This window comes from Triturus cristatus, chromosome 1_2 (genome assembly GCF_964204655.1).
Source record: "Triturus cristatus chromosome 1_2, aTriCri1.1, whole genome shotgun sequence".
Classification (NCBI taxonomy): Eukaryota; Metazoa; Chordata; class Amphibia; order Caudata; family Salamandridae; genus Triturus; species Triturus cristatus.
This window is the reverse complement of record NC_140580.1, coordinates 74,892,885-74,920,854: the sequence shown is the minus strand read 5'-3', so window position 1 is coordinate 74,920,854 and position 27,970 is coordinate 74,892,885. Positions and strand designations below refer to the sequence as shown.

General features: G+C 44.4%; 1 protein-coding gene across 1 annotated transcript in view; it reads left to right on the top strand.

Annotated features, from left to right (window-relative positions):
• The window catches only part of ACADSB (acyl-CoA dehydrogenase short/branched chain), a 226,382-nt gene that overhangs the window by 118,674 nt on the left and 79,738 nt on the right, over nucleotides 1–27,970 (top strand). The window contains exons 5-7 of the mRNA XM_085601734.1: nucleotides 20,996–21,166; nucleotides 23,759–23,884; nucleotides 25,180–25,272. Coding sequence (XP_085457860.1) covers nucleotides 20,996–21,166; nucleotides 23,759–23,884; nucleotides 25,180–25,272 — 390 coding nt within the window. The remainder of the gene's footprint in view (nucleotides 1–20,995; nucleotides 21,167–23,758; nucleotides 23,885–25,179; nucleotides 25,273–27,970) is intronic.

Sequence of the window (27,970 nt, the reverse complement as noted above, 5' to 3'; positions counted from 1 at the left end):
GAGGGGTGCCGCTCGAATCCTCAACCCCCTTAAGTGAATGGTTTGGGACACATTTTGAGGATCCCATCCATTATGTATGTTTCACGTTTTAGCAAATTATCAGCTGTAGAGAATATTAGGATTCATATTTCGTTATTTAAGTTGTCATGTAAAAGGAAAGGTTCCTCATGGGCCGTATTAGGATGTCAGGTGGACCGCCACCGAGAGGTCGTCATTGGTCTGATCGACATCCAAACTACGTGTCTGATCACTGCATTGTGATGCAGGCGGTCGGACCACAGATGTTGGGGGGAGAAAGACCGCCGCCTCTAACAGGATCCAAGATCCCATCGGGAGACGGTTGGAATCGTATCCCTTCCGCCCACCCCCGGGCTCTGGCCCACCCTGGGTTTTTTGCAAAAAAGTGCGGGAGACCCTGGTTTTTTTTTGGTTCGGTTTTAATTTGTCAGAGTTTTTTTTAAATGTGTTTGGTCTCATGCGGGATCCCCCACCATCAGGCCTAGAGGGTCAGTGTATCTGTACCCATCCCCTTTGTCTTTTTTGTGTGTTTTTTTCTAGGGCTTTGGACCGAGTCTGGAGTCCTAAGATGGCTGCCACCACTTCCTGGTTGAGGTGGGGGAAGCCAATCAGATCTCACTATGTGATCTGTCGGCTCTGCAGATCCTCCGTTGCGTGAAATATACAACCTTTTTTTTTTAACCTTAATTCCTCCAAAATTACTGAACAGATGTACACCAAAACACGAAAAGCACTCTTTCTGGCCAAGTTGTAGTTTTCTGACATATTTGGTGTAAATCCATTGAGCGGTCTGGGCTGTAGTGCTGTCTAAAGGTCCTATGGAGGAACGACTGGGGAAAAATCATTTTGGGGCCTCCCCTTTTTCTCGGTCACCACTTGGAGCAACACCCCGAAGCTTTCCAGGCACAAAGTAGTCAAAAAGTTACACTTTTTTCAAAGGGTGTGTCTGTCTGTCTGTCTGTCTGTCTGATTTAATGGAGGCTGCCAAATGGGTTTCAGGAGTATGCACCAGTCAAAATCTTAATTTCAGCTGCCGACGCGTTTTGTGCTTCTTGCACTTCATCTAGGGCTTTGGCTGATTTCCGGCATGCACAGACAATTTTCTTGAAGACACCTGGTTAGTCTTTAAGTACCTGCCCCTGTGGGCGTGGCGACCGTATGGCCTGCTGGTACTCGTAGTGCATCAATCTTCCTCCAGTGAGTTTGCTGTGCACCCAGAAATTGAATTACATTCGATATTACCACAGTGGGCTGCTTGGCATCTTCATTCGACCAACCAGCACCTCAATTTGGCTCCTGTTCCACATGCTGGATCTGCCGCTTGGCGTCACCGCGGGTGCACTCTTGCAGCGGTACTCCTCCCATATATATATATATGTGTGTGTGTATGTGTATGTGTGTATATATGTGTATGTGTGTATATATGTGTATATATATGTATGTATGTAACATTTAGTTTTTCCTTTTTAAAACCTGTCCAATTATAGGGAAATAGTCACTACATCTAAAGGGACTAGAAATAGCACTTACAAACCTTTTGAAAAAAAAGCAAAAACAAAGGGAATGCTGGGCAGTGCTAGCAGGCATGCTTCACAAGCAAAGCCGAAAAAACTATACTGTGACTTTTTAGAGCCTCACCCTTGCATCAGTATCATGTGCCAGAGGTGACAGGTCAGTTTATATTTCCAGCTCTTGTCAACAGGATTCTGGAGCACTGAGCTTTACCTTTTTTGGCTATTTCTCTTAAGAAAAGCTTTTAGAACCTGGTTGAATCCACCTCATTCAACGTCCCTTTAGGGATAGAAAGGTTTTTCAGCTGTTTCTACCTGGAATCTTTATTTTTTGAGTCATAATGCCTTCATTTTTTGCGAAGTGCCCTGCCTGTGGTACAAAAAAAGACCAGTCCGATCCGGTTGTCCTCTGTATTGTATGCCTTCCAGAGGATCACCATCTCGACGTCGAGAAGGCACAGTGTTGTGAAGAATACTCGTATCCAATAAGTTTGACACGTAGATTTATTGTATAGACAGCACCACCTGGATACACGTCTGCCAACAGCTCCCACCAGGCTCTCAACTGTCTCCCCAGAACTCTCCCCGGCACGGACCCAGACTCTAGAACATCTATCGAGTCAACTAGGGTCCGTGCCCAAACAAGTTTAAATTTAAAAGCGCTCCACACCTGTGCTGCGTGCTACAATAAACACAACACACAGTAAGTCTATGTCAAGACCACCTTCGATGTCAAGACCAACTCCTTTATCAAGACCACCTCCTTTATCATCTGTGTCATCTCCATGGATGTCAAGACCACCACTGTGACCAACATCTGCTTCTCCATCACAAAGGTCTTCAGTAGGTTGGCTATGTCGCCTTAAAATGGCAAGAGTACCAAATTTTTAAGACTCTGAGTCCCCCAAGGCATACTAATCCACCAGAGAAATAACGTCTGCGGTCAGTTTGTCACCTATTCCTCTGCCACAATGGTCTGCCTCCACGCTTTTCTCCAGCGCCATCTGCTATTCCTCTACAGTTAAGATCACCACAGTAACTCTTCAGGTTCATCTTACACTTCGGACTGGTCTTCCATCAGGGACTACTCACTGCCTTTATCTGACTCCGCTCCAGTAAGAATATTGCTGGTTGAGGATTGCAGACATTGTCTAAAAAACATTCAGGAAGACCCCAAACGATAGACAGAAGATTAGGCTGCACGGCCTGCAGGAGAGACTTTAGGAAGCAGCATCAGGATGAAGGGCAAGGAAATGTTTTGCCATCCACCCCAGCACTCTCCTCACACTTATGGAACTACCCAAGAGGTAGATATAAAGAGCATAGAAGGACAGAAAAAAGACAATGTTCCCCTTTAACATTGAGGCCTTCAATGTAAACAAACGGTACTGTGTCAACACGCTTGCAGTCTGGATATGGTTCATCCATGACTCTGAAATCATCAATATCAAGAAGGCCAAGTAAGTCAATGTCAAGACTACCTCCCTCATCATTTCCACTACAAGGTCTCGGCTTCTGCCTTTCTCAGTTAGCTTTCTTAGTTCTCAGATCCGTGGCTCCACAGTTGATACTGCTGGATTTTCAGTGAATTGGCATCATAAGTGAGGATTCCATTTGGAATGTGAAATCAGTGCACCCTTGAGATCGCTTGATAGCTGTAGTAATTAGTTGGTGTTTGTTATGTTCAGTCTATCTGGATGTATTGACTATAAATGATAAATTCATTTTCTCTGGAGTTCAGTAGTTTTTCCTTTAAGACGTGCTCCAAAGCGAAAATCTTAAAATATGATTGCAAATGGTCCACAAAGTGAAAAAGATTGGCTACTGGCTGGTCATGTTTCTTATTAACTATTGCTTATTTGTGGGGCCCGAATAGCGTATGGAGTTCATTCGCGGTTTTGCCTACTTATTGTTTTTTTTTTTGTTTTAGCTTTGGCGTTGACTTCGAATCTCATAAATAATGCATGTTGATCGACATGTAAGATTTTGCCTTATGCTTTAGGTTCTACTTGTAACAGAACTTGTTACTGATGAGGTTTGTAAAAGGTATTCATGTGTGATGCACCTTTTAGAATCACATCATAAGCCTCTGGCAAGGATACGCATTTAAAACTCCTACTGCTTTACAATTGGAGTTACCGGAGTTGGTATTCTGTGTTTTTTGCTACCAAAGAACCCTTTACAGTGAGCTTTTTTTGTGCACATGGGAGCCATTGATTGCTTTCCCTGCTCTTATTCATCTCACCTCCCATGGCAGACCCATGCATTAAAAATAAGCTTCAGGGGGTATGGCATTTATAGGTCTTTTGGCCAGTCGGCTAATCACACGAAGGAGAGTAAGAACCTTCAATGATTTCGTGGTAAAAACATATGGTTTCTAGCCTATAAAAGTACCCTTATGGGTCCATATTTCTTGCTGCCTCCAAAATATTTATCCTGTGACCGAGACTATATCTGAATTCAGAAAACTCGGATGTTGATCCGGGGTGTGATAAATATTGTTTGTATCCCTTTGACAAACAGTAGCTTACGACATATATAGCTATGCTGTTGGAATCAGGATCTTTCTGTTTTTAAGTTCTGGTGAATGCTCATGTCCAAAGATGGGCACTAACAAGCACAGAACCATGTTAAGGTTTTGTGACTGGCAGATTCCTAATTTTCAACTTGAGTGGTTTTAATTGTGTGACAAGGAGGCATAAAAAAATATTTGAGCCTACCCTGACAATATTTTATTTGGCCTAATGGTGAACGAAAGCATGAATCCTTGTCTCCTAGCAGCGACTAAGACAATTGGCAAGAATAACCTAAAATATAGAAGTATCGTAGAACTCTCGATGGATGGACCACTATATTAGCAATCCTGTAGCGTGCTGCTCTTCCTGTGTTAGATGAGAATCCCAAGGATGAGGCGTACCACTGTGTATGGGTGAGTTTTGGATGGAAATGTCTCTTGCATGGTAGGAGAGGTGAACCTCTGCACAGAGTGCCCAGCTGCTTTAGTTTCTGGATCCTTCGTAACACATTTTTGGTCATGGATAAACAAACTTGGTTTGTCAAGTCCGAGGCTTGTCTCACAGATTGAGGTCCAGTTAACCGGGAGGGCCGCACAACATGCTACCCTCATAGTGGTGGAGGGCTTCCATCCTTTCCGCGAGCTGAGTAACACAAGTCCAATGGTAGCAACATACTAATTTATAGTAAGTAATCAAGTACTATAGCCAAACCATCTGACCCCTGTCATGGAAATGGGGCCTACTTGCCCACTCATAGGAAGTTCTGTGGTTCTGTGCGTAGCTCAGCTGTCGCCTACATCTGGACGGATGTGGAGAGACAGTGCATGCATGTTGAAGTGCACAGCACTGGTATGCACAGGAGCCAGTGTCTGCTACAGTACATGGAGGCAGCCCATCCATGTGTAAGTGCATCGCACTGGAGTGTACAGGTGCCTGGGAAGTGGTACTGTACATGAATGACTACACACATGTTGATGTGTAGCACCAAGTATACATGAGTGCCTGTAGGTGATACAGTGCAATGCTGGAGAAAGATGTGAAGGTAGATGAGCTACCTGAACAGATTTGTGCTTCGCTGCATTCCTGAGAGCTAAGTGGGACACACAGCGGAGGAAGAAAGAGCCAGGCTCTCCAGGACTTTTGAAAAGGGCTCTTTGATTCTGAAAGAGGTCACTGGTCAAATGGACCTGAGCACATCTCTAGAAATAGAAGGAGCTGATAAGGGAATCATAAAGAGTAAGGCCTGGTTCTTTGTGAACATTTGATGCACATATCACTAAGGTGGACATCCAGGTGTGATCTTCTTGTTACTCCCATAGCCTGTGTTTCGTGCTATCAAATATAGACACTCCTGCAGTGATAGACTGCTCTCTGGAGGAAGTGGGCGCTTTAAAGTTGGCAACCCCAAAACATGAACTTCAATGTCCTAGACACTAAATTACTTTTGTGTCTGGAAATGGATTATAAAAAAGGGAACTTGTCAAACTGAAGCTGTACATCAGCGTGGAGAAGCTCATCACAACCAGGACTGATGACTTCGGGTCTGCCAGTCTCCCAAGCTTGATGGAGAGTCAAGAACTCTTGCCTGGAGACTGTAGCACCAGCTTCTGCTATAACCAAGACGAGGAGGCCCTGCTATGAGAAGATCACTTGTAGGAAGGAAGGTCCAACGCGGATCCTTCCGAGTGTATCCAGGAGCAGTGTGTGAGATTCTGACATGTCGGGACAATCGCATCAATCAGGACATCTGCCATTGTGCATAGTCTGCGACCCCTGTATACCAGGTGGGGCGGTGATGAAGAATGCGTGTCATTGCCCTTGAAGCTGCGTTGAACAAACGAAGGGCTATTGTGCTTACCATAGTAGGCTAACCCTTGGGACATCAGGTGTGAAAGACCAAAACAGTTGGGCCCAGTAACTGCTTGCTTGTGGCCCTCTAAAAGGGATTCTGACAATGAGGTTTTTTTGCCTGTGTGACAAAGGATAATATTGACAAGTTAGTTGTAAGGTTTATGGCAGCTTAAGCGAAGAAAACCAATATCATAATGTCATAGGTTTGTGCTGCACAAGTAGTACCTTTCTCCTACTGTATCTCGTGAATTCCACTGGTTCATTGTTGGTGAGAGATGTGAGGAAATCAACCTAAAGGGGATATTGGCTTTATAATATTAAAACAAATAAAGGCAAAGGAGAAACCCCACACACTCAGAACACCTCTTTACCCATGAATATTTGTGTTATTTAGCGGCTAATTTCTCAAGGAGGAAGAAGTTAGCCTACTGTATTCCTTTTCTGTTGATAGGCTTTGTACTTATTGACCAGCCCAACCCTAAATCTCAGACTTCTGAGTTATTCAGGTGCCACATTATACTTCATGGACCAAAGGCCAATTCAGCAGTTAGTTTTCACCATCATACCCCAAAAAAAGTATGGAGCTTGTTTTGGCACTAGATGGTACAGTCACTGACTTTAGTCTAAGTCACCGAATGATCCTGCAGCGTTGTCATGATATGTCACAGTGAGCTTTTGCATTTTCATTTAATCATTTCTACCCAATGTCAAGCAACTTTTAGAATGCCCTGGATAACCTTGCACAACTTTCCTGTGTATTGTCCACTATGGTAAGAAGTTGAACGCTGTGTTTGGAACCAAGGATGGTCTTTAGAAGTTCTTTATCTTGCATTCACACTCTGCATTGCAACAACAACGTTTCAGCTCTTAAACATGACGTTCTTGTTAACATTCTAGATATCTTGTTTGCATAAATGATATTCTGAAGCTTCAGACAATGCCACTGATTGCAATCACAACATTGTAATAACAAACATTTCAGAATATGAAACGTTCCTTGTTACCTTAGTACAATTCCTCTCATTTCCACAAGTAGGTATTCAAATAGACATGAAAAACATCAAAGCAAAACTGCAGACGATTATCTCCCAGGCAGTCAAATATGTGCAAACATTTACAGGTGATTAATGTATAAATTATCTCCTAGTGTATTCGTAGGTTACAGAAATGAAAAATGTAATCTGAATGGTATCATGAGGCTGAGGTGTTTGTTCATTTAATAAACTTTGTTCACTCTCACCTATCCTTCACCATCCCAACGCTACCTTTCATTGTGGAAGTACATTCTCCACAGACAGTACTAGAGATATCCTGTTCCAGCAATCAAAAATCAGAGACCAGACCGTGCCATCAACCTCTCCCCTCGTAAACTACTTTCTCCGCCAGCATGAACCAATCCATATCTGCCTTCCATTCATTCAGCTGCGGTGCCTGGTCAGCCCTCCACAACCATGCAATATTACGTCTGGCTACTATAAAACCAAGTGTCGTTCATAGTTGGTCCATTCAAGGAAGTTCAGTCTAATCCCGGTCATTCAGTAAGAACCATTGCGCAGTAGTCTCCATATCAATACTACACACTATATTCATGCATGTAGTCACTGTTAACTTCTTTTGGATTATCCGAGAGTTCTAGAGCGTGTGAAAAAACGTAGCAATATGGCCACAGTTCCTATGACACAATGTGTTGAATTTCCTTCCCATCTTCACCATGGTAGTGCAAGAATAGGAACTTCGATGCAGGATTTTCAGTCGGACCAGTTGGAATCTAGATCTTATAGCCACCTCATGGGGGACGCCAAGGCATCCGGCCACTTGTATTGCTCTAGACCCTCTAGATCCTGATCCCAACGCTCCCGCCACTGTGTCAGAGCATCTGGAGTATTATACATGAGTTTACAGTAGGTGAGTGAGATTGCCTGTCTGGGCATGTGAGCAGTTGTTCTTCCAGTGGCAATGACTCTTGGACATCCTCTTCCTTTAGCAATGCCGCATGCAGTGCTGTCTGATTTGTAAATTTTAGGTTCTAAGGTTATGTTATGGTGGGAGCCTATCTGGTTGGCTTCAGTGAGAGTGGCTTGTAGCTCACGGATTTCCTTCTCCAGCCCAGACGGGCTCATTGGTCCTTTTTATGGCCAGCTATCAGCGAGAAAATCTGAACCTGTGCGCCTCCCAGAGTATTCGCATTGAGTCTACCGAGTTGCCATTTCATAAAAATACTGGTCTGTAGCTTCATGGAGACCAGTGAGTGCGATGCGAGGCACTATTAGGTACCATGGGCTTAGCACAATGCATCAGTTGTCACTCCGGTCAGGCAAACCGTAGACCATCCAAACTGGTAAATGATCGGAGATGCCTCTGGCTGAGTGCCGAACTTCTCGAAAGTATGGTAGGTGGTGCAAAAGGACTAGGGCATAGTCTATTCTTGAAAGGCCGCCATGAGTTCCATAGTGAAACGTGTATTGGTGCGCAGCTGGATTATGGGCGTGCCACATATCGGTGAGTCCTAATGCTGTCAACAAATCGGCCATCGAGAAAAGCCCAGTCTGTCTGGCAGGCTACCGGTCAGTGGCATCACAGAGGGCCGCATTAAAGTCGCCACCCATAAACACCTTGCCTTCTGGGAGGCAAAGTATGAGGGCACCTAAATCTCAAGAGATCACCTCATGGAGCTTAAAGGGGACATATATAGATGATGTTTTACCCTCCCACTTTCCGGACATCGCAGCGTACCTCCCATGTGCTTCCACCCATGTTTGCAGTATTGTTAGTGAAATTAATCTACGCTCCAGGATGCCCACTCCTCTAGTGTAACCTGAGTGAACGATCATTTTGTATCCCCATATGTCCAGTCCCCAGTAGGTGTTGCCTTTGAGTTGTGTCTCCTGAAGGAGTACCACATCTGAGGCTTGTCTTTTGAGGTATTGCATTGGCACTGCATGTTTGATTTTGTCTCCTAGCCCATTAACATTCCAGGACAGTAGCTTAAAACTTGGAGCTGCAAACATAGTGGTCATGGGTATTTGGAGGTTGAAGGGTCTGGACACATCCAGTTCACTGTGAGAGAGGGCCAGGTCTAGGGTGAAGTCGCCAACAAGAGAGTTGTGTTAGTGTCAATAACGGTTTGCTACAGTGGAACCATTGTGACATGACCGTAGAATAAAACCTAAAGAAACCCCAAAACCATACCTCTTACCCAGCATCCCTGCAAGACAGACCTGAAACTGATCCCCCCCCCAACTTTTCAGAGTGCCTGTCCCTCCGAAATAACATATTTAACTATAGGTAGCAGAGGCCAGTACCAAAGTGCACTCCATCTACCCCCTTTCAACTAAATGAAAAGATGTTACCAGTGCTTGTCAGTTCTGGTGAAGTCTCCTGGCCACCCACATAGACAAGTTAGGCACTCTGCAAGGGAGCGCACCTTGTGAGCGAGGACGTGGTTGCGACACAGGTAGGTCCAAGTAATCAGTTTGTATAAAGGCCATGAGAGGAACCGTTTAATCAATGGTGCCGTGCTAGAGTGTCTCTGCTCAAACCTGAAGGCCTTTAGCCAACCTGTTCCTGTGGGGATCCTTCTCTCCTCCACCAGCCGTATTATTCTTTCTGGTACTCTGAGGTGTCTGTTCGTCATTGCTGCTTGGTATGAGACTGCTGTCGGGGACTGCTGACTGTCCTCCATGCATCTAGTCAACTCCATGCATTCTCTGGGCTTTTGAAGTTCCAGGTTTTGCCTTCAGCCACCACGCGTAGCTTAGCCGGGAAGATCATTGAGTATTTGATCTCATGGTCTCTCAAGGCCCTCTTTATATTCAGAAAGCGTGGTGGGGCGCTTCGGCTGTCTGAAGTGTGATAACTCTGTACGGAAGTTAAAGACGTGATCTAATATCTGTCAAGGAGGGGCCCCCTGGTTTTGGCTGGGTACTGGAGACTCGATAGGCTCGCTCAACCGAGAAGTATTTGGACAGGCGACACAGCTGCGGCATCTTCTGGACGAGATCTTCCACAAACAGATCTACTGCAGGCCCCTCGGAGCGCTCCGCGACGCCTATGATGCGGACATAGTTGCGGCGAGAGCGGCCTTCAGCATCTCTATCTTGCCTCTACAGTCTTTCTGAGGGCGTTTAACTCTTTGACTTGGGTTGTCAGGACCTTTGTGTCCCCTTGAAGAGCAGCTGTGGAGTCCTCCACCTCTTTCGCACACGTGTCCATTTTGTGGAGTTCTGTGCACACCAACAAGACCTCAGTCATGACAGAGTCAATTCTGGCCTCTAGGGACGAACACACACCCTGTATCACGGCCATGATGTCATGAAGCATGGGTGTCTCACTCACAGGGGTTTGCGTGATCCAAGGGAAAGGGTCATATCTTGGGTAATGCTCGCTGGCGTCATCTCCTAAGGGAGAGCATATTGATCATGTTTCGTTTGGTGGACACTGTGTCCCCCTCTCCCGACTGTCATGGTCCACAATAGGGAACTTCGTCCAGATGATAGTCTACACCCAGGTGTTGGGGTCCTCACCGCTGCCTGTTGTGGGCACATAATGTGCACCAAATGCCTGTCAGGTTTCCTGTTGCCTGTCTCTTCAGCCCCCCACAACTTCCAAGAGGTAAGTTTATATTCAGAGGCTGGAGGACTCCTAAATGTTGCACAAGCTCTATCCCCGCAAAGCCTTAGTTTGGTGTCCGTATATGTCAGGAATCCGGTTGGGGTCAATCTCCAAAGTCTTTAAATAGGATGTGTGGCCGTGTGATTGGGTATGCTAAGGCAATGGTCCCAGAATTATTGCTCAGGCTCAAGGGGGTGTGAACGTGCTGGTCAAAAGTCTGGGGTACAGTCAGGCCTCCATTTTCATGTAATTGAGAAGCTGGAGGGAGGGTCCTCATGCTCCGGCAGCTTAGGTTGTGGGGTCCCAGCTCCCATGGTCCCTGAGAGCCCTCTGTAGTTGGAGCACGGTTGGAGGGGGGCACTTAACGGTCTCCTGGCCTGGCCTCAGGCCACAACGCTGCACTCAGCATCTCAGGCATGGGCCGGTGCTCCATTCTTCCTCACACTGTAGCTCCGCTAGTCTTGTCTCCACCCATAAGCCGTCCAGATACTGGTTTCTGGTGCCGCTGGCCAGGAAAATCTGCCGATCGACAGTGTTCTGCCCACGTGGTAATGCACGCTGGTGCACGCTTGGAGCTGGCCCACTCTGATCAATTGACACAAGCATTAGGCGGGATCACATGCCTCTACCCAAGGATACAGCGCCGGTGAGAGTCAGTTGGTCCTAGTGATTGATATCTAGTAAGTGCTGACTTGCACATTACTGCAAGGCTCCCAATCGAGGACGGGCCACACCGCATGTCACAGGCCTCGATACGATCTTCGCCTACTGACGCCCTCGTCCAAAACTAATCCGGGTACTGGCATGCTCACAGCATGTAGAGGACTAATCCAGGTGCTGGGGATGGATTATGTGGCGGATTGTTGACGGATTTTACTGATGGCTGTCAGAAGCCGCTTAAGCAAGTGGCCATCTTGTTAGGCGGTTGGCCAAACCCCCATAAACCCCATTTAATTTTTCTAAATGGGAGCGTGGATCATGATTGGTGGGGAGCAATAGGATTCTTCATCACTTCTGCAGGAAATTGAGGTAAGCTTGGCGCAGCACATATTCCACTTGGGGGCAAGACCATGAAGGCAGAACAGTTACCAATGTTTTTTTTTTTAAAAGAAGTAAAAGCATTATTTGCATGGAAAAGTACAGAGAAGTACCATTGCCAGACTAGGCATAGTGTGTCTGACTCGTCATTGTCCAACGAGGAATGGTGTACTAGGTCAATATCATACCTTTTGACCTTTAAAGAAATGGAACAACACTCAATAACGTTTTATTACATTATTGCAATGAGTGATACTGTTACTGGTGGAAGATGATTCCATGGCAAAAACAGATCAGGAGGACACATCTTTTCACACAAGAAATACCAGTACTTTGCGATATCTCATAAACAATATTAGTTCACTGTTCTGACATTTACAACCAAGACAGCTCCCGATGTGTTATCAAAATGTCTCTGCTGTACATGTTTACCCTTAATTATTCATCTCTCTGGCCAGAGGGAATTCTCTACAAAAATTCAGACTACGCACAGACATCTGTGGAGCTATTTTATCAAGTGCGGATCACAGCGACTATAAAGAGCCATATTTGATAGCTACTCTGTTACAACGTTTGAGGCCATTGTGTACCCAAAGAAAGCAAACACATTACCTACACTACCTAACAACGTAGTAGTCTCTGTGAGTTTTCTAGATACTAACTTGAGTACGTTACTGTACAAGACCCAGTCAGCCAGTGGAGAAACACTTACATAGACTTATTTATTAAAAGAGATTTAAAAAGCCATGGCGACACAGATTAGATACTTGAAAAGCACTATTGATAGGTTGGTAAGAGTGGTGTTTGTTTTTGCTACAATGTTCTCTCCTCTATCTAGTGATTTGGAAGATGCGGTGACACAGTATAATTATGATTTTGAAAGTAGCAATGTATGTAAGCAAGGACGAGTTGGCCTTCACAGATAGTTGAGTTGCCCATGGTTTCACACTGACGACTGCATGTGCAAACCAGGCTACCTGCTCTGTGCAGGGGCACGTGATTCAGGTCAGTCCAAAGTTAGTGAATTTAGTAGCTGTGATCCTGAAGTTATGGTGCTTGAATAAGAGAGCGGAGAGAACGGAGGAGTGCTGAACCAAGGTTACTACAAGCCCCTCCACCCTGGCAGTCCATGAGGCACAGCGTTGCCAAAACAGAAATACTACGAGTCTGATTTCAACCGTATGTATTTAATTTTGGTGCTCGCTCATTAGGTGTGCATCTCGTGACAGGGAAATATAACCTTCTACCAAAGTCCTGCTTAACAAATCATGAGGAGAAACTGCCTATTCTGAGGAGTCAGCATCAGGTACTTGGTCAGTTGTAATGGAGTCAAAGTTTCAAAGAAAAATCTGAAGAAACAATTACAATATTCAGTGTAAGAGAGGATACCTACAAAGACCATAGAATTGTGATGAGGCTTGGTTCAATATTTTTGATCACATAGCTTTCAGCGTCTTTACCTAAAAGCAACTTGTATATTGTTGGAGACTCTGCTAAATCTATGTTTCGAGGATCCCCAGTAATTAGAATTGCCATATTTTGTAAAACACAGGCCCGGTAGTGAAAAGTAAAATTAGAAAACAATAACTCTCCCAAGGATCTTGGTCATAAATTTCCCTACCTTCATTTTTTCATAACCTCACAGAAATCTAAAAACAGGTTGATTCTAATTTCATTAGCCATTCTTTACCTTTCAACAATGGGATAGAGCAAAATATGTATCTAACACCTTGGGGAGAACGTTCATCTTTAAGACATTACATCTCCCTAGTAATGAAAGGTGTAAATGATTAATTCTGTCTAATTCAGATCGAATCTTGTCAGTCACTGGACCAAAGTTAACCTAAACCATATGTTTCAAAGCAGCCATGTTTTTACCCCCAAGTAGCTTGCATTTGTGACCACCCGCTGATCTTCAATATGAGCTTTCTCTCTACAGACTATCTGTGTTTTGGCACTATTTAATTTATATCCTTACTGAAGACCAAACTGTTTAGCTAAATGTTCTATTTCTATCAGAGCAGTTGTTAAATCTAGAGTAGTCACTGCCACATCATCGGCGTAAGCAGACACCTTGCATTCTATTTTATTATGAATTACCAGTTTAATAATCCTGCTCCTCTCCAATTGGATCAAAAATGGGTTAATATTGATATAAAGTGCAAATAATGGGGAGCAAGGACAACCTTGGCTTGTTCCCTTGAAGATAGATGTCTTCTCTGATTCAAGACCATTTATACGTGTACTGGCAGTAGGACTTTTAAATAGTCCCTTTATGGCTTGAATAAATCCACACTCACATCCCGACCCTTCTAAAACTGACCATACATATTCCCACTTCACTCGCTGAAACACTTTCTCAGCGTCTAATGGAATGAGTCCGATGGTGTCTTTTGGACTGCTGCCAAGTCAAAGAGTGTGATCACCCTCCATACATGTTCCACAGTTCCCCTTTCAGGGATAAATCCATGCTGTCTGCATGAGACCGAAGGAACTATAACATAACCCTACTCAACCTATTCACTAACACTTTTGCATATACCTTGCTGTCACAGTTTAACAACGATATAGGTCTGTAAGAACCAGGTAGCAGGGGCGGCTTATCTTTCTTTACAAAAATTGCTATACTTGCGTCTTCCCATGAGGAAGGGATAGAACCCTGTTGTGCCCCTCTAAATGTCAGCAACATATTTTCCTGCAACTCAGAATTAAAAAAAAAAAAAACATTCTAGAGGGAGGGTACCCATTCCTGCATCTTTTCCTGAAGCCTTAGACATTATGTCATCTGAAATTTCTTGCGCTGTTATCGGGAGAATCTACACCATCTGATCTTTTTCACTTAATCTACAACCCCCTAATTCATGATGAGCGTTTTCAAGTACATTTGGTGAGGATTCAACACCTTTTTCATGGACTTTAGCATAAAAATCTTCACAAACTTTGATAACTTCTCCCGGCGTTTCTACAATTTTGCCTTAGGGATGCTTGATGCTATTATAGTTCCTCTACCGTCCTTTGATCTTAGTTTGGCCATTAACCTGCCAGTAGCCTCGCCATACTCATAGCAGTCTGATTTATAGGTAAGGTATTCCAACGCTATTTCTTTGCTAAAATATTGTTTAATTTTAGCTTCCCTTTTAGCTATTTCCTGCTGAGTTTTTTGAGAATCCTGCCAATTCCTGATGTTGCAGATCAGTTCCTCTTCAGCTTCTGCCATCCTGCTATACAGGTTTTCTATTACCTCTTTTTTCACTTTTCGAAGGCGTCAATTAAAACTGAGAGTTTCTCCCCTAATCCCCGCCTTCAGGTCATCCCAAACCAACTTCGTGGAAGCCGTACCCCCATTTTACCCCTAAAATGTGTTGCAGCCAGATCATCATATGGTCTACGTATTATGGTTCTGCTAATAATTTCCTATTGAAGGGACATGATCCCCACGGTCTGCTAATTCCCTTTACAAATATTGTAGGAGTCAACGGTTTATGGTCTGATATCACTGTAGGGGTGACTCAATTATCTCTTCACAATTCCCACTAGCAGTTATGAAAAAAAAAATTCCAGTGGGCCATCCTGTTATGTGGGTGAGAATAAAAGGTAAGGGACCTTACGCTGTCCCATTATATGTCTACTAGGTCTGAAAATGGATATTAAGGTCCCCACAAAAAATCAATGAAGTGAGCTATGAGGCTAATTCTATATTTAATTCATCAAAGATTATTGCCTCATTGAAATTAGCCCCATAAATTGAACGTAATGTAAACCGCGTCTACCTATTTTACATTCTAAAATAACCCAGCACTCTAGGCCATCTACCATTCAGTGAGGTACAGTACATATGTGATTCTTTGCAAGAACTGCCACCCCTCTAGATGTCTCATTTTGTTGAGTACATGCCAGCAAATTCAACTCCAATTTCTTTAAAAGATCTTTTTTCCCAAACGGGACGTGATTCTCCTGAATGCAAACTATGTCAGATCTCATGGCTCTTAACACGAGGGCAGCTCTGGCTCTTTTATTTCTATCATTTAAGCTACATATATTTACTGAACTAATGCGTAATTGATCCATTGGCTTTTACTGTGGCCCTCCCTTGTCGCCATTAATTTACATCTTCAAAATTCCTAAATTCAGTTATTACTTCCACATGACCTATTGCGCCTACACAATCATTGCTTTCCTTAGCCTGCTTAAAAATGCTCATATTCTGTGCACCACCTCTAGATTCACCCAAATAAGCCCCTCTGTCCCCCCATCAATACGTTCCCGCTCGCCCGCTCGACCTCGACTTTCAGTTTTGTCTGTTTCCTTAGCTTTTTTTTCCCTTACCGTGCCAGGTTCCTTCCCGGATATTTCTGAGGCCCTGTGTAAGTGCTTCTCCCCCACCCAGGTTGCTCTCATCACTTGCTTCACTTCCTATGGAGCTTTTCCTGGAAGAGTGATCACTCCATTCCAGCTCATCTTCCTCTGATCTGCTGGAATGATCTGAGAAAAAATAAATGATCCCCAGATTCGGTCTCTAGTACAGCTCCCCCTGGTACTTGAGTCTGTAAAGCAGTTTGTGCTGGTTTTACATTACTGGCAGAACCCATGATAATTTCCCTGGATGGAATGTCTAAGCTGGTCCCGACCTCAAAAATTCTATTAGGGCTAGCATCGTCTGGAGAGAACACCTTCTCAACAATTGGTGGAGTAGCAAAGTAATCATCAGTTCACTACGCCTGTTAGGCCCCTCTACCATACCTGCTGACATGCCTCCTGAAAGGGCGAAGAGTGAGTCTGCAGCCTTCGCATCAACGACATCCTCTTCCCCTTCTCTCGATCATTTCCCATCCAGAAAGTCATGTTCTTCTTTTGCCGAGTTGCCCTGAGAGAGGGGTTTAACCAAACATTTTGTCAGAACATTTACAGGCTTCTTCTGTGCTCCTGCAGTATCCTGGGCTCCAAAGACATGACTGCCCATTCCTTTAGAGGTCAACCTACACCCCCCAGTCTCAGCCTCAGGAGCAGACTGAACGCCTGAAGCTGCCGGCAGCACTTCGATGCTGCTATGGGGTTTCCCACCCCTTTCAGGCTTGGGAGGCATCGCAATAAACCAACATTGGAGCCGCTGCAAAGCTTTCCACACGAAGCGTCTCCCGGTAAGCGATAGCCGCGGCAAAGGCCACACACTTTCTGGTTCAGACCGTGATTTCCGTGTCGGCAAATAAATCAGCAGCAGTTCCATCCCAATAATTATTTTCCATTTGGGGGTGAAAATAACAGAAAAGGGTGGCTCAGAGAAGTTTGGGATCAAGTTAAGAAGCGCCTGGGACTTGGAAAATTTAATTTCTACATGCCTACATCTGCTTATACTTTTCCTCCCTCTATTTTTAATGGCGCAGTAATGGTAGAATGGAGGCAGAAAGGGATCACAACAATTGGTGATTTTTATGATGATAATGCCCAGCTTCACTCTTTTATTGAACCACAAGAGTTGTTTGATTTTGAAAGGGTAGATTTTTATAAATATCTACAAGTACAGGATTTCCTGTTTAAAAAGATAAGAGGCCTACATTTTGATTTGAAATTTATTACCAAGATTCCCTTAATTGAGGCTATGAGATTGAGGCATAGAATAGGATCCATATATGCATTGTTGATCCAAAATCAGAATAATGACTTGAAGATGTGTAATGATAAATGGAATCGGAGATTGGCCTGGAGGGTATGTACCTCCAAGAGTCGTTCGCTTTGGCTGATAAGATCATCCTAACCGCTAATTTGCTAGCCCAACATTTCAAGAAAGCCTTAAATTTGTAATACACCCTACAAAAAATGTAACTAGTGGGGTGGTTGTGATGGAAGATGTAAAGGATGGGATGTGGTGCAGACCTGGTGGATGTTGTTCACATGTTTTATGCATGTACAAAGCTACTGCCCCTGATACAAGCAATAGGTGGTTATTTGAGTAATATCATCAAGGCACCGTTGGTGGTCACCCCATTGATGATGATGCTGGGGGTGTTTGGGGAGAGTGAGGGTGTAAATGAATTTAGAAGGAAACACTATTTAGTTTATTATGGCTGTGGCTGTAGCAAGACTGTGTATTGCCTCTGACTGACTAAAATCGGACAAAAAAACTTAAGGGGCTTAGGAAACGGCAACAGGGGGAAATTATTTGGTCCTTGGTAACAGAATAGTTAGAGGGCTAAAAAATCAGAGGTTTTGACTGGTCAGGCCATTGATATACTGGTGTCAGATATGGATTTTATATCAGCCGCATGGATTGATGCTATCAGGAAAGATGCATTTGCATTTTAACTTGGGGTATTTGCCTATTTATGATAATGATTGAATATGTGTAATTGAAGCAATAGATTTTTGATCATGTAGTTAGTATCTTGATGGCTTTTTTTATAATCCTGTCTTTAAAATGTGATACTTAATGCTTTCTAAAATTAAATTTAAAAAAAACATGTTTTAAAGGGTCTAATCACTAAATGTGAGCGCGAACAACACCTAATCAGTCTAGTCAAGTAAACCGCTTAAGGGATAGCAAATGTTTCTGATTGTTGAACATATTTAAATGTAAGAATTTGTCATCTGCTTCACTGTGTCAACCTTACTCACATGTATTATTCTGCTGGATGCATTATTTCTGCAATACATTTACTGCAAGGCAGAAAAAACGAGACCTGATGCGGCAACTTAGGATGGTGTGGTGGGTATCCAGACGCGGGGGAGTCACGGAGGTGAGACGGCACTGCCCGTTTCTTTGTCCAGGTGTCCCCTACAGTGGTTGGGTCCCTTCCCTTCGCCTATGAAGTAGTGCTACCCCACCTTTGAGGTGGAGACGTTACTCTGGTTCCTACATGGGTTCAGACACGCTTCAATCGGACATCCCTGATTCACTGGGAGCCCTCCGGCCCCACTAGGGGGCCTTTTCTTTTCCTTTTGTTTATAACGGAACTGAAGAAGTGCTGCCTAACTATTGGGCTCCAATGGCACAAAACATGTTGACCACGCGCACATAAGCTATCCTGGTACTTTAGGACCACTAGATAGCGCCACTGTTTTTACTTAGTCCTGGGCCCATATTAAATTTAGTCTCTGAGTTCCGGTGACTATTTTAAGTCACCTTTTACACACCGCTACTCACTGCCTTTTGCTCACGTGCACCCACCACATAAGGCATCCTCAGATCTGAAGAACTCCGCCAAAGAAGCCACCAGGCCCGTCAGACATTGCAGTGCCGGTCTGACGAAAAGCGCCCTTTGATGAAGCATGACACCCAACAGGTGTGTGAGGGCATTACGATCTGAAATTCAGATCTTCCAGCGACTTGATTCTCGGCCAGATAGCAATCCCCAGTGCACCGGCTGAATAGAGGAACGATCTCCTTCTTATGTTATACATGTGTTCTTGGAGGAGCATAGGAGGAGGACCTTTTTAAATAACCTGCTCTTCCGTCCCCCCTCTTTGATTTAACATTCACATCATCATTGATCATAGATGAGGCAGACAAAAAAATCTACTTTATCTCGAATATTGATACGCAGCTGACTGTTATCCAGTTTTGTGGGTGTCAGAGACATGCATGACTGCATTCATGCATGTTTTAAAGAAGATGGAGCACACCATTTGTTGGTCTAAACACCACACAGAAAGTCAAGAAACGTATTTCAGCTGCTACTGCTTCAAGCCCTCTGTGTTGAACTACAGGTTGCTACTCTAGGCACGTCAGTCACTAATAGATTTTTGTTGCAGGAGAAACTGATTTTGCAGCTCAAGCTGTTCTAGGGTACCATGTGACCCTCCTGTCCTCCTTGCATGATGGAGCATTTCAAACAATTTTTCCTATGCATGCCCTATCCATGATTTAAAAAAAACACTACCTAGATGTGGTATACTTGCAACATTCTGCGACCAAAAAGAGGTAGGATTTTCAGCTGTCAAAATAGCTAGTTAATATACAAATGACATCTCCAGTATTGACATCTCAGGGCCAAACATTACAAGATATCCAGTAAATCACGTGACATGAAATTGGCTCTAGACCGAAGGAATAATCAAGCGGTTTCAGACCCAGATGACATCATGAAGCGGAAATCACATAGCATGAATGAGTGGGGTTTGATTGCTGTGGCCCGTCTTAATCTCCCTGCGCAGGTTCAGTTCGTATCTTCAGCGACAATTGCAAGACATTGAAATCTGTTTTTGCATTCTTAAAAGTGCAGAGGAACCATCTTCAAATGGTTCCTTTTGAATTAGGAATCTTTTTTGCCTCTCGTTTTTAAATGTTGGTAAAAGGGAACATTCAGAAGCACAAAATATAGCCCCAGTTAAAACTCGGTATAAAAGAAAACGGCCTTAAATAAAAAGTACGTCTTTGCTGCCGAATCGAGTTCACAGCTCATACACATAAAATCACCTGATCTAATCCCAGGCCGGCACCAGGCATTAGAAAACTCTGGGACTGAGTTGTTAGGTGACCGAAATCGTTAAAACAGAAGCCTGTGGCCTAAATCGGTAGATTTGGTAAGAGTGTTACGGTGCGGATTGGTTTGACCCAGTAGATTGTTGAAGGACATTCTGCGTCTTTTCATCTCGCCTGTTGTCAATATGCACCATGCGTTTGGAGATAAACAAATTACGCTTCAGAGTAACCACTAGATGCCAGAAACCTGTACTGTTTGAATTTTTTTTGTTGCCATTGGCCTTTATGAATGTTAATAAAACATCGCATGACCATACGTTAGTACCATACATGAAACGCCATCAATTCCGGCCCTTTCTGCTTCCAGTACCTAGCGAGGGTAGTGCCGACTAAACACCCACGGCTGCGTTGTGTACAGTGTTGGCAGTTGCAAGACAACCACGGCGCTGCTTTAAAACCAACACACAAAAAAACACGAAAATAACCCTTCCGGTGCGTTTTGTAGTAGTAGTAGTAGTGAGCCTTTGAATGAGGACTGTGTGGTGTAGTGCAATGTCCAGCATCCCAGTGTGGTCTGCAGTACTGCTTGGAATGTTTAACTGTTCACGCTTTAAAATCATCTGTTTTTCCTGTGAATGGAGGTATTTTATGCATCCTACGTCTGGATTATACATGCAACCATGTTGTTGTATCTCACATGATCTGTGTCTCCGGTGATTTTCCAGTAGAAGAACGGAGACATGTACACCACAGTGTTTACCTGTGCCACCCCTGTCAGTCCATTACTAGACACTACATGCAACTGTTCCAATGACTGACTGTATAGTTAATTTGGGGTGCTCATTCACTGGTGATGGAGCACCTCATTTCTCAGAGTTTACTACACTGCCTACTAAACCACCCCGGGGCGTTCATACAGCTCTGACAGAACCCCTGAACCTTCCTTCCGAACAATCCATGTTAATAATAGCTTGGTCCTGCTCTTGTTCCCGCCCTCCCTTTGGTCACTGATTGTCCTTTCTGGTCCTTGGCAGGTCGGCAGTTTTTGCCTCTCTGAGTCTGAATCTGGCAGTGACGCCTTCTCCCTGCGAACTACGGCAGAAAAGCATAAGGACTATTACATCATCAATGGCTCCAAGATGTGGATCAGCAATGCTGAACATGCTGGCGTTTTTCTGGTGATGGCAAATGCCAACCCCTCTTCGGTGAGTAATCATAAGTGTCCCACATGGGCTTCAACTCCCATGTTACATCCTGGGTTTCATCTTCTCCAGCCCCAATGGACTCGAAGAGGAACTTTGCACTATTAGTGCTCCCTTTCCTTTTGCTTAAATTTGGGATCTACACATTTAACATAAATGCATATATTCACACATGCATAAATGTTGTAAGGTATCTGTCTCTGTCAGGTGTGTGTGTTTCAGGGAGGCTGAGGGATATCATCACACCCTGTGAAGGGCTTAGCACAGCAGACCTGTTGGACCTGTTGTGAATTCTCTTGCAGTTGTCCTGGGCTAGGTGACTAGATAGTTGTGTATTCATGCTTAATTTGCCAGGGCAAGGATCAGTCTCCATTGTGCCTCAGTTTGTATGGTGTATTCTTGAGATAAGGTGCCTCCTTGGCGATGTGTGTAGATCCTGGTCATGCTTTGTTGGCTGGAGAGCAGATCCCAAGTAGAGTGTGCCTCATGATAACATAAGTTGTGTTTGCTATAAATGATATGAGCCTACTTAAAGGCTTTTCTCAAAACCCATGCAGTGTTTCAGTACCATGAGTAGTCTCCACTGATCTACAGGTTCAAAGGTGGCAGAAAAAGGTCAAGCAATATAAATAATTAGGCATCACCTTCAAAAAGGCTATAGTGCACATAATCTAGAACTCCATTTCTGTGCTGATCCTAGAATTGAAGCCCATTTGGTAGTTGGCATATATATCATCTTTAGTGATGACAATAATTAATTGATCCGCAGTAGATTTGTACAATGGAAGGTAGTTGGTCAGCTGGCTTCGGCATTCTTAAGTAAGGTTTTTTGACTAGGGAGCTGATCTGACTGGTTTTCGGCGAGCTTGGAAATATTACTTGGTTGAAGGTAGCATTGATTAAAACTCCCCAGAAATGAGTGATTGAACAAATGAATACATTTGTAAAGTTTACATTGATGCCCCAAGGAACATCGTGGCACTGTGAAAGCAAGCTGAAAAGTCTACTTGGATATTCAGGTTGCAGTAAAAGCTACATTTTTAGACTTTTCCTATAAGTCACATAGTCCGAATTGTGAAACTTTAAAAGAAAACAGTTCCAGTGTTTGGGCACAAGCAAGGGAGAATGAGCAGCCACAATTCAAGATATTTTCATGTGAAGAGGGCAGAGAAGATTAGATGTAGATGAGTGTAGAGAGCTCTTAGGACTGTAAGGTAGGCACCTCATATTAGCAGGGATGAGCAAAGGGAAGTCCAAGTGCAAATCGTGCTGCCTCATTCGGAATAATTTGAAGACAGTGAATCGGGTAAATGACAAACCCAAAGTAAACACGTTCTTGTATTCATAAGTTGGTCAATTCAGCCACATTTTTCAGATTGGACAAGTAAAAGTAGAACAAGCCTGTTAAGCATACCAAGGTAAACAAAAACAGCCAGATGCCACACAACAGACCAAATCTGTAAAGGACAGGGCAGAGTCAAAGACAAAGCGGAGTGTTTTTTTGAGAAACTAACTAAAATAGGAGGGAACTCAAGTTCTGAGGGTCATTGCGTATGAGACCACAAAGACTATGGACCAACTACAATTAAGACTTCTGTCTAGTCATGGTTAAAAATATAAAGGAGCACATTGTTGAATGTTAGGGAAAGATCAGAGGATCAGGGTTGCTCTACTACCTTGTTCTTTAATTTGGCCAAAGTTGTCTAGTGCACCAGTAAAGATTTCTCACCTATCAGACAGGGGCTATCCTTTAAGGCTTCTGAGACAGTCGAGAAAATAGGAGCGGTATACCCACAGGGAACACCTACTGGTCCCCAAAGTGCGTCCCAACATTGAAAATAGTTTCGTTTTTGTGAGGCACTAAGCAAAGTTGTAGGTGGTGGGCTGGGGACCCTCCATGTTTTTTGCAGGAGCCCCCCTCAACTTTTGTTACACCACTGAACAGCATGGATCTTTTTACTTTAACCTTTGGAATTGTAGCTGCTGAAAGCAATCAAATTCTGTTGGTGGTTGGCCAATGTAAAATAAGAGCATCACTTGGCGAATTGCAGAAGGAATTGCAGATCTCCACTGGTAGCTAAAGGATTTCTAAATGTTCAACTCAATAATTCTCCATCCCATGTGTAACTTGGATGCTTAATATTGTGAACTCTAGGGTGTGGATTCAATACCCCTGCATCCGTGACACTCTTAATGAGGCCTTGGGGGAAGCCATGCACAAGAATGATATACATTAACTAGCAGGCTACCAGGATCAAGACTGACAAGTTGCAAGAAGGTGGTGCAAGGAGTTGTCAAGATGAAGTTCACTGATTGATCAGGATCTTGAGAAAGAGTACCACATTATCAACTACAATGGAAGGCATTAGGCAGGTATTAAACTCTTGTGAATGGGAACCACCCAGAGTAGCCACTAGCAAGAAGCAGGCTCTAGGAGTATGTGATTGTGTTGAATGCAACATTGACAGCCACCCACGTTTGCTCAACACTGCTGCATTCAACCACATACATGGCATCCTGGTTTCGTGACACTGTATTGCTAATGTTAGGTGCCAGAAGCATATGATCTGAACTCTCTTGCTACTTCCCCTACAGGGCTACAAAGGGATCACATGCTTCATTGTCCCCAGAGAAACGGAGTGCCTCTACATCGGCAAGAAGGAGGACAAGCTGGGTCTCAGAGCCTCCTCCACCTGCCCCCTGACCTTTGAAAATATGAAGGTAGGTGTCCAGTCTTCTGCTGTCTGTGGAAAAGACGTACATCGAGAAGTGTTTGGTTCTAAGCAACTAGGGGCTTTAAAGGTGTAATGAAACTGGACTGTGTGCCCTCAACCTCCAATGGTCTGTTACTGTATCAGGACGTATGAGTGTGTGCCTGTCTCTCCGAGATCTCTCACAGGAAAGTTCAAAAAGCTTTCAAAAACATGGCTATTCTAGTCAATTAGTCTAGCTCAGTTGCTGCTGCTTGGCTGTATTTAGTTAGCCTAGAGCTGAGATATTCCTACGGGGAAGACTTGTTTGTGCTATATCAAATGCAGCTAACATAAAATAACAGGATGAGCAAGTAAGAGGTGTGTTCCCCTGAGCCTCTATGATGAGTCTGTTACCCTATCTGCAAATTAGAAGGGTGTAAATGACTGAGCCTTTGAGGTACATAACAGTATCAAGACGTGAGAGTTACAGTATTAGAAACCGAGGTTTACGTTTGTGTGTCTGAGGCCTGAAGTGGTATAAGAAAGCATGAGGGGTATGTCTGAGTTGATATCAGTCTGGTTTGCAACATCACGTTGAGGAGAGAGGGGGAGTGTTGATGATTTTGTGGGGTTTTAATCCTATCTGGAAATAAGAGGTTAATCATTAAAGCCTTTAAAATTCATCACTAATGCTGAGGTCATAATTTTTCCGATACTTTTTGAGTTTTTGAGGGGTTATTTTCAGAAATTAACAATTAGTCTGAGGCTTGTAAGATTATTGAACCCCCAGAGATAGAAAGCAGAAAACCTTTTCAATCAATATTTTTTTCCTTTTATAGTCCATAGAATCTGAAATGCACAGTGCATTAGTACATGAGTGCCGAATCCTTGTTTCTCGTTCCTGTTTCTAGAGCATTCAATTCTCACCGCATTCCCCACATTTCCCAACATTTATTTTGTCTTTTTGAGACCGAAATCTTAGCACATGACCAAGCTATCACCCATACCCCCTCAGATAAGGATAGAGTCCACCTAATGGGATTCTTCAAATCATCTCCACCTCGGGGAGGATTTGGTTGAAGGGCTCGCACAAGCGGAAGACAGTCCATACATCTCTATAAAGGGGCAGTGTGAAGCACATACCTCCTTATCCTCAGACAGGATATCGCAGTGTAAATATTGAGGCTTCACAGCAGTCGGAGATTTTATAATGAGATGCTGCATCATTCATGAGTGAAAACAAATTGAGTACATTCCCCCCGTGTGTGTCTGCACTGTGAAAAAGTTTCTGTTCGCCTACTAAATCCACCTTACCTCTTGCAGGTCCCAGAGAAGAACATCTTGGGGCAGCTGGGGCAGGGTTACAAATACGCCATTAGCATGCTCAATGAAGGCCGCATTGGAATCGCTGCTCAGGTGAGTGCTGGATACAGATATTTCTCCAGCTCTAGGTATGGAACTTTAATAAAGATTTTTTCTTCAAAAATGTCTGATGTGCAGGGTTTATTTATCCCAATAAATGCAAAAATATATATGGGTTGTGACGGGATTACTTCCAAAATGTCACTACATAATATGTTGGTAATTATCTGGAGCAACAGGTTGAGAGCTGGAGTAGTAAAGGCAGGAAGTTGGTGTTATGTATTCATTTGTGAACAATGGGGTGATGTGATGTCTTGTGTTGCAACCGTATAGTTAACATAATTAAAAAGAGTTGATTTAAAAAATAAAAGTAAGAAGAGCTTAAACACTGTGAGCCCGATTCATAAAGGTAACTTACACTTTTGAGTAAGTTTAACACTTTTCGATATTTATAAACTTCACTTTTGTAGTAAGTTGCACATTTGCATGACCAACCACAGGTACGGCAAGACCCTCCCATAGAACATAATGGAGGTAGGGACGTACTACAAAGGTTTCAGATGCCACAAAAGTAGAAGTTAATTCAAAAATTCAGTATGTGAATAATGTTTTGTAGTAAGTTTGGCAGTGCTACATAATGTACTGCAAAGTGCTGTTTGTGACTCAGACCCTGTGACTAGGTGGGCTGTTTCACAGTCTTGAAGTGCAGATAACGGTTCAGGCATCCAGCAGTTAGCAGAGGAAGAAAGCAAAGTGATGGTGCTCCAGTTTGTTAAAGACCTGTCATTGCTCATTCTGATTTAAAGCACTGTGTCTTGTGTATTGAGCTTTCAACAACCATGACCTGAGCTTGCTAAGTCATCTGCCACCTCGACAACCTCATCGACCACAACTCCTCCGCCCTCCTGGACAACCTCGCTAACATCGGACTGAGACAGCTCGTCACCACCCCCACCCACAAGGCAGGACACACCCTCTACCCCATCTTCGCAGGAGGTAACAACATCCACTTCAGCCACACCACGCAACCCCCCTGGACAGACCACCACTGCGTACACTTCTCTTTTGACAAAGCCACAACTCACAAACCTACACCACGCTCTCCCCGAGGGAACTGGAGCAAGGTCACCGATGAGCACCTCAACTCCACCCTCCCACCTCGACCGACACCAACTCTGCAGCCACAAATCTACACAGATGGATCACCAGCTGCGCAGACAAGCTCACCTCCCTCTGCTGCCCCGACAGACAGCACCCCAGGAAGGCCACCTGGTTCACCACCGACCTCCAAGAATCCAGAAGCACTTGCAGACGTCTCGAGAAGCTATGCAGGAACAGCGAAACCGCGGAAGATCAGACCACCTACAAGAACACAATGACCGAATACCACCAACTCATCAGATCCACCAAAAGGACCTTCATCCAGAACAAAATCATCGCTAACTGCAGCAACTCAAAGGAACTATTCAGCATCATTCAGAAATTCATCAAACCCCCCCGCGAAGCCACAGATGTCACACCCTTCCAGGATCTTTGCAACAAACTCTGCTCCTTCTTCCATCTGAAAATCAAGTCACTCTTCGATAACTTCAACAACCAGACACAGAAACCACTCCCTCCTCCAGCAACGCCAGCCAGCCTACCATCTCCGCATGGACCCCGGTCACCAACGAAGACACCGCCATGACCATGAATAGCATTCACTCAGGAGCCCCCATGGACCGCTGCCCGCCACACATCTTCCACAGAGCCACCGCCGCCATATCAACCAAGCTACGAAGCACCATCAATGCCACTTTTGACTCCGGCACTTTCCCCAACGACTGGAAACTCGCAGAAGTCAAGCCCCTCCCAAAGAAGCCCTCTGCAGACCCGACAGACCTCAAAAACTACCGACCCATCTCTCTCCTCCCCTTCGTGGCCAAAGTCACCGAGAAGATCGTCAACGTCCAGCTAACGAACTTAATTGAAGAGAACTCCATCCTCAACCCTTCCCAATCCGGATTTTGCAGCAACCACAGCACCGAGACAGCCCTCCTCGCTGCCACAGACGACATCCGCACTCTTCTCGATCTAGGCCACACCCAGGCCCTCATCCTACTAGATCTCTCTGCAGCCTTCGACACCATCACCCACTGCACTCTCACCGCCAGACTCCACGACGCCGGCATACAGGGAACCACCCTCGACTCCTTTCTCACTGGCAGAACCCAAAGAATCAGACTTCCGCCCTTCCTCCCCGAACCCACAGAGCTCAATTGCGGAGTACCCCAGGGATCAAAGCTCAGCCCCACGCTCTTCAACATCTACATGGCCCCACTCGCCATTGTCCGACAGCATGGACTCAGCATAGTATCCTACACCAATGACACCCAGCTTATTCTCTCCCTCGCAAAGAATTCCCCAACCCACCAGACTCAGCTTCCTGGAAGGAATAAAAGGCGTTGCATCTTGGATGAACAGCAGCTGCCTGAAGCTCAACTTGGAAAAGACAGAAGTCCCTGTCCTTGGAACCACCCCCTCAGCATGGGATAGCACCTGGTGGCCCACTGCCCTCTGAACTCTACTCCCACAGACCACGGCCGAAACCTCTGCATCATACTCGACTCCTCCCTCATCATGACCAGGCAGATCAACGCCATTGCTTCCACCTGCTTCAACACCCTCTTCATCCTTCACAAGACCTTCAAATGGACCCCCCCCCCCAAATCCAGAAAGACCGTGACCCACGCACTCATAACAAGCAGACTGG